At 40.9% G+C, this 7,882-nt stretch overlaps 1 protein-coding gene across 1 annotated transcript; it reads left to right on the top strand.

Annotated features, from left to right (window-relative positions):
- The first annotated feature begins 6,511 nt into the window (after window positions 1-6,511).
- On the top strand, window positions 6,512-7,075 carry LOC143617155 (uncharacterized). The gene has a single exon (XM_077089804.1). It carries the CDS (start codon window positions 6,512-6,514, stop codon window positions 7,073-7,075), a length of 564 nt encoding a protein of 187 aa, XP_076945919.1.
- Window positions 7,076-7,882: the final 807 nt, after the last annotated feature.

Genomic DNA, 7,882 nt, shown 5'->3' with positions numbered 1-7,882 from the left:
AAATCTAAATATGTGGCTAAGAATGAAAAGGTGGGTCCCACCCCACCCCTCCATGAGACCGATCGGACATAAGGGGGAATTATACCCCATTGTCTCATTTTTTTTATACAACCATGGCATGATTCTTCAATTCTCTCCACGATTTCACTCAAAAACCCGAGTTTTGTAGCAAGAAAAGTAAGGTAAAAATCGAGTTATTTACGTTTCCATCTTCGTTTCTTGAGTTTATTTGCAAGAAAATGAGGTTTCAAAGATGAAAACCGATTCTTGCATGATCAAGTGATGTATACGGGTTATACAAGGGATCTTGGTCCAAGAAAGGAGTTAAACGAACCAAAAACGAATTTTTACGGTTTAAACTTTAGTTTTGGAACAATAACCGAAACTATAGTGTAAGAGGCTTGATCGTGAGTGCAACTTGCTTGGTATTGTGGTATGTTGGTTGTAGGTTCTGTATTAAGTGGTAGATAAGGCGGAAAGACGAGTTTGTAGCTTGTAGTGGCGGAAAACAAAATGTATATTCGGTTTATGTTCGGTTATGGATTTTTGGACAGATTGTGAACGGTTTAGAGTTAGGTCATGAAATTTTACAGAGGTGTTAAATACATGAAAATATGAGTTCTATGAAATTTTGGTAATTTTTGGACAAAGGATGAATATTTGGTGAATTTAATGCTCGGTTTTGGCTAAAAATGGTGAAAAATAGTTAAATATCATGAAAAATTCTGGAAAATTGCAGATAAGCTTTTTATAACATGTATAAGTCACACACAAAATTTTAGGTCAGTTGGAGAAGTCTAAGTAGGATTTTCGGTTTAAACGAGTTCTAGGGTTTTCTAGCTCGGTTTTAGTGAAAATGGCATGTAAAAAGAGATTGGTTCTGGAAAAATTACAGGGGACTATGTGGATGGCAGGGGTCATCCAGGAAAAATTTGGGATTTTTCTAAGGTCGTTTGGTATTTACGACATATTTAGTGTTTAAATGGTGTTTAAAAATAGATAAATAAATTTTAAATATAAAAATTAATTCTGGAAATATTTTTATAAAATTCCCCACTGTCAAAAAGTGATTTGTGCAAAATCTCAAGATCCGAGGATGAACGGATATTTATTTGAAATAAAAGTGAACTTTTATAATATAAAACGCGGTAAACCAGCAAAGTTCGGGTGGACGAGCTGACTGATGTATAAAAACCCTGAAAAATGAACTATTTTCATATAACTGAGTTAAACAAGTAAAAATAAATCATCCGAAAATAATTCGGATGATTTGGGTAATTTTAAACGATTTAACAGTTTCCGGTGCACTAAAGACAGAAACGGGTCCCGCGGCCAATCGGGGCGTCTAAACCGAGCTCTAATTTCACAACTTTAATTAAATTATCAGTCAACCACTATTTTCGGGTCGTGTGTGACCAAACCCATTTTTGAAACGTAAAAACGGATAACCATGCTAGGCACGCAAAACGGGAAACGACTAACAGAAATTTGACTAGTGAACTCTAAACGATATCACAATCTGAGTCCGGAGAAGTGTTTCTGGGTTAACATTGCCCCAGGAATGGGTACAGTACTGGGTTAACAGTGTCCCCAGATGTACCGGTTAACACGGTTAAAGTTATATTAATAGTGATTGTATAGTAACGATCGTAAGGATCATATTACAGATTGGACATGTTAACTGATAATGACTGTTGTTACCTGCTTGCATGTGCTAAGGTGAGTTTCACGAGCCCCTTTTTCTGAATTGTTTTTAAATATTTTCCCGGGGCGGAAGCATGTTACTACTGAAATGTTTAAGTACATACTGAACGCATGGATTTGCGTGTATTTATATATATTTTATTGTACGGGAATCGTACGGAAATGTACTAAGATGGTAATTGTCTGAGTTACTAACATTCTAAGGCCCCGGAACACGAGTGATTAACTGAAAGCCGGTAGAGTGTGGATAGTACTATTGGTCTGACAAACCCAACTGGTCCGGCATGGATTTGCTGATGTTTCCCAGCCAGTTGCACATGTCTATTTTGTTGTTATATATATTTTGCTATGTAATGTTAGACATAGCGGTTTGGGGCAGGTCCGTGGGCGGAGTATGCCACGGGGGTTGTGTGTGGATAGTCAGAGGTTTCACTTGTGGGCTCAGCATAATTACATCGATAATAATATTATTTTATGATAATGATTTATCATGGTTTACTTGAATTGTGAAACTCACAAACTATTCGTAGTTGACCCGTTTTCTCACATGCTTTTCAGGTACAATTAAGATGAAGTGATTGCTTACGTGCTAAGTGCTTGATGTGTGTAAGATTTGCGTGCGGGACGTTAGGATACATTATAATAAATAGAATTATGTATCGTATTGCATGATGTGTGTATCACCTAGACGGTAATGAAATACGAGATAATGTAATTTGAAGTATATTAATGTATTCAGTTTTCTTTATAAACAATGTGGTTGATATCAGAGGTGTCTGTTGCATCCCGTTCACGTTTCCGCTGCGGTTACGGGGTGTTACAGTTTCCGTCATCGGACTTAGAGTGAGACGATTCTATTACCGTATTGTTCATTACTCGACCCTTATCCCTTGGACTCATTGATATAACTCCTACAGGATTAGATCTTTGTTTCTTCATTGCCGCCATCTGTACTTGTGCTAGAATCGTAAGAATTTGTTTGTTTGGGGTAATATGAGTCAATCTCTCCAAGGTCCGACGGAAACTCTGGCGGTGGTCAGACGTTCAGGTGGTGGTCCGGATACAGCAGGACCAACTCCTGGCGATTTAGGACATGTGACGGCAGACGCTAATCGAGTTCGTCGGGAGACAGATCTGGAAAACAGATATGGAGATTCTCCTCCAACGAGATCTTACTGTCAGAATGTCAGACCTGAGGGGATTAAGTCTCCTGAGGAATGGTTGCAAAACAGAGGGCCATTGCCGAGTATGAATGTTTGTTACGAGAAGAGAGAATTCGTGCTCGGACTTTGGTGTATGATGACATGCCAGTGCATCCTCCATCTCCTCTATCATCGATCAGACGGACTTAGATGAGAGAAAATTCCATAACCGAGATATTTTTGGATGAAGAAACGGAAGAGGGAAGTCATGAAAGAGGTCGTCCAGTGATACAGGGGTTTAACTGCAGATCTGTGTTCGATCATAATCATGCTTCTAGAAGCAGAGATCCCACATATCGTCACGATGAAGCTAGTTACTTTTGCGATGATAGTCGAATTCTTGATAGGGAAGAAGTCTGATCCAAGTGATCACTTACTCAGTTGTGTTGCGGTAGGAGGAGTCAAGTGATCAACTTAGGGAAGTATAATTGAAGAAATCTGATCCAAGCTCCATTCCCGGTCAATGTGAAGATCCCTACCAATTTAGGGAAGTATAATGGAATGTCTGATCCAAGTGATCACTTACTCAGTTGTGTTGCGGTAGGAGGAGTCAATGGTAGGACTCTTCCCTATTGGTGCCACATGTTCGCGTTAACATTGACCGGGGCGGCTCATGAATGGTTCGAAAAATTACCAGATGGACAGATCAAAAGTTGGGATGATTTGGTAGCCAAGTTCTCCCAACACTTCAGCCAACAGCGTAAACACACGTGAGACCCCTATGAGATTTTAGATGTCATTTGGCGTGATAATGAATCTGTGGAAGATTTTGTCACGCGTTTCAATTAGGAAATTTTAACATCGGGGGAATCAATGAAGATATGCTACGCGGAGCCTTCTGCAAGAATGTGCGGTGTACGCTTTGATTCGTTGTTTAACGGGAAAAGATGGAATGCATGAGGCATGGGATGAGATAATGTATGCGGCTAAGCTCTTGCCATAAGAGAAAAAACTTTGGGTCTGAAAGCCCTAAACAAAAAGCTAAGGTAGAGTTCAGCAACCCGCGGATAAATAAACCAACTAGAGGTTCAATTTGGTCTAAATTTCAACCATCTGCGGAGTCTTCAAAACAGCTAGAAGCGAGAACGTTAATTGGGAAAAAAGCAAGGATCGGAATTTCACACAGAACAGTAACAATTGGACTCCACTGACAAAAACTCTTTTGGAGATTTTGACTACAAAAATGTGAATTTCAGAAAACCACCACCACTCATAAAGAGAACGCATCTGAATCCTAACAAGCATTGTATGTTTCATGATGACATCGGTCATCACATGCGTCAGCTTGAGAAATGAGATTGAAATTGCAATTAAGTCAGGGAAATTAGAGCATTTGTTGAAAAATATGAGGCAAGGGACCCGCAAACCTTCCGCACAAGTCAACTTTGGCCCGCCTAAAAAACAGGTCAAAGATTTAAACGTTTATATGATCCAAGGAGGAAAACTTTGTGGATACAAGAGACAGGAAGTTGATTGTGAGGAATGGAAAAGCGAACCCGTTGTGTTCCAGCGGGTTAAAGGAGGTCCTTGTATGAAGTACCCGCTGATAATCACTGCCTTAATTGGTCACTATCGATCCCAATACGTCTTCTTTGATACAGGAAGTACGTCTGATATGATGTATGAGCAATGCTTTGAACAGTTGGATGAGGAAGATAGGGCGAGACTAAAACCTATTCATGTGCCAGTATCTGGTTTTGGCTATGAGGTGATGCACCCGGGAGGGGTGATTTCTTTTCCTGTTACACTCAGCGACGGAATCCAATCACGAACTGAGGATGTGGAGTTTTTTGGGTTTGCCGACCAAGTCTAAACATGATATAATTTTAGGCCGAGAAGCGATTGGGGATTTTAACCCTAACCCATCTATAGCTCATGGTGCGGTCGGAGTTTCAACCCGCACAGGTGTGGCAATCATCCACGTCATTAAACATTGTTTTGCAACAGAAAGCTCAAAACCATGCAAGATTCCAAAAATGGTGGAAGGAACTTAACCGGAGAAGTGGGCGATGAACCCAAAATTTCATGAGCAATCACAGTTGGTCCCACTATTTCAGAGATAGTGAGGACGTTTTTGAAGCAGTTTTTGACAAGAAGTGTGGACGTGTTTGCTTGGCAACCCGCAGATATGATGGGCGTTCCAAGAAAGATTGCGGAACACAAGCTGTGGATCAATCCAATGTTTACTCCAGTCGTCCAAAAGAAACGAAAAATTGGTCCTGAGCAAAGAAGGCCATGAATGAGCAGGTTCAAGATTTATTGAGCGCTGGGATTATTCGAGAAATTCAATACCAGACATGGGTTGCAAATCCGATCATTGTTCCTAAGAGCAATGGAACATGGCGGTTGTGCATCGATTTCATGGACCTAAACAAAGCATGCCCCAAAGACTGTTACCCATTGTCGGAATCGATTAGAAAGTCAATGCGGTGGCATCTTTCAGATTCAAATGTTTCCTCGATGCTTACAAAGGGTATCATTAGATCCGCATGGCAACTGGTGATGAAGACAAAACTGCATTCCGCACAGAGCAAGACACATTTTGTTATAAAATGAAGTCGTTTGGGTTAAAACATGCAGGAGCAACATACTGGCGCCTGATGGATGAGGCCTTTAAAGAGGAAATTGGGCAATATCTTGAAGTTTACATGGATAGCCTTGTGATAAAAAGCGTAGAGGAGGAACAAATGTTGCGGGATATTGAAAAGACATTTAATACCTTGAGAAGGATTAACATGAAACTTAATCCAGAACATGTTCGTTTGGAATGGAGGAAAGAAAATTTTGGCCGTAACCGTTACAACTGTGGGTTTTAAAGCCAACCCGGATAAAGTTCACGCAATCGCCCGTATGCCTTCACCTTCTTCCCTCAAAGAAGTGCAAAAATTGAATGGAAGATTGGTGGCATTTGCGTAAATCAAAAAATGCCTAATGGAGTTACCCACTTTGTCCGCATCACAAGTGGGAGAACCATTAACTCTATACCTTTCAGCGGCTAATATAGCCATCGTAGAAGTTCTGTTAATAGATAGAACAGTCCAAACGCCAATCTATTATGTTAGCAGAACATTGAAAGATGCGAAGACAAAGTATTCAATTCTTTAAAAGTTGGTTATGGCTTTGGTTTATGCGGCTAGACGTCTCCGCATATATTTTCAAGGACATCCAATCAATGTATTGACGAATTACAAGTTGAAAAGTGTCTTGTGTAAACCTGAATTGTCTGGAAGGCTGGCCAAATGGGCTATTGAGTTGGGTGAACACGCAATTGAATATAAACCGAGACCCGCAATCAAAGGTCAAGTGTTGGCAGACTTCGTTACATAGGTCCCACAAAGTAAAGAAAAATAATGTTTGATCGAACAACAGATTCCAACACCTCCTGAACACGATCAGGTGTGGTCATTGTTTAATGATGGGCTTCAAGTGGCGAAGGATCAGGCGCGGGTCTTAGACTGGTTAATCCTGAGGGACACGAGTTTACTTACACTATCAAGTTAGACTTTAAAAGTACCAATAATGAGGCAGAATATGAAGCTTTCCTGGCAGGTTTGCGGATCGCTAACAAACTTGGTGTAAAGATTCTAGAAGCACGGGTAGACTCAATGTTAATAGCAGGACAGATGAATGGGTCATATGAAGCAAAGAATGATGTGATGGCCTTGTATTTGTCACAAGCGAAGGAGTTCATTCTCCAGTTCGCATCTTGCAAATTCATCCACATCAAAAGAAGTGAGAACATGTCCTCATATGCTCTGAGCAAATTGGCTTCAACGAATTTCGAGCATTTTGCAAAAGACATCCGCATAGAAGTTCTAGATCACCCTTCAGCCCCGCAACATCAAGTGATGGTCATTCAAACGGGGGTCGAGTCTTGGATGACACCAATTCTTGCTTACTTGTCATCCGGAACACTCCCAGAAGAAAAGTCAGTGGCTCAAAAAATCCGACACAAGGCTTTGAGCTACCAAGTACAAGATGGGTTACTGTATCGCCGATCATTCTTGGGCTCACTCCTGGGGTGTGTAGACGCTGAAGATGCAAATTACCTGATTAGAGAAATCCATGAGGGAATATGTGGTCTACACGCATGCCCAAGAATGATAGTAGATAAGCTAATGAATGCGGGCTACTACTGGCCGGGAATGCATATGGACGTGGTTAAATAAATCAAGAAGTGTGACTCATGCCAACGCTACCCTCCCAATACCATAAGCCCAAAAATGAACTGGTGTCGGTGACATCTGCATGGCCGTTCCATAAATGAGCTATTGATATCATGGGACCTTTCCCATAAGCCCCCGGACGCGTCAAGTTTCTAATCGTGGAAATAGATTATTTCACCAAATGGGTTGAAACTAAGCCAATTTCCTCCATCACCGCCGCGAGCGTGAAGAAGTTTTTATGGGAGTTTATTATCTGTCGTTTTGGTCTTCTGCAGACCTTAGTCAGTGATAATGGAACTCAGTTTGCGGAAGGAGGGATACAGGCGTGGTTTAAATAACTTCAGACTAACCATGTGTTCACATCTGTAGCTCATCTGTAGGCCAATGGCCAGGTGGAAAGAGCAAATAGAACCATTAAATATGGGATTCTCATGTCATGATTGGTAACTAAAGGAACGCGGTGGGTTGATGAATTACCTAATGTATTATGGGCCTTTAGGACTCATAAGAAGAGTAATTCAGAAACACCCTTCAGTTTGACATATGGCACCGAAGCCATGATTCCTGCGGAAATTGGGAGTCCAATCGCAAGGACATTGTCCATTATCGACAACGAGAAAGAGTTACGTTTGAACCTCAACCTCCTTGAGGAAAGGAGAGAGTTGGCACTAATTAGAGAAAGCAATTACAAACGCCAACTTTAGAATTATTATAATTTGAAAGTTCAAATTATCAAATTCTATGCGGGGGACTTCGTCTTCCGCTATAACGAAGCATCTAGACAAGAACCCCATGGGGAAACTTACTCCA

The sequence above is a fragment of the Bidens hawaiensis genome, unplaced genomic scaffold (assembly GCF_021521415.1).
Source record: "Bidens hawaiensis isolate Kalapana, Puna unplaced genomic scaffold, B.hawaiensis_p1.1 tig00052497_1, whole genome shotgun sequence".
In the NCBI taxonomy this organism is placed as follows: domain Eukaryota; kingdom Viridiplantae; phylum Streptophyta; class Magnoliopsida; order Asterales; family Asteraceae; genus Bidens; species Bidens hawaiensis.
Note: the sequence above shows the minus strand (reverse complement) of the source record. Positions and strands in the feature narration are given on the sequence as shown.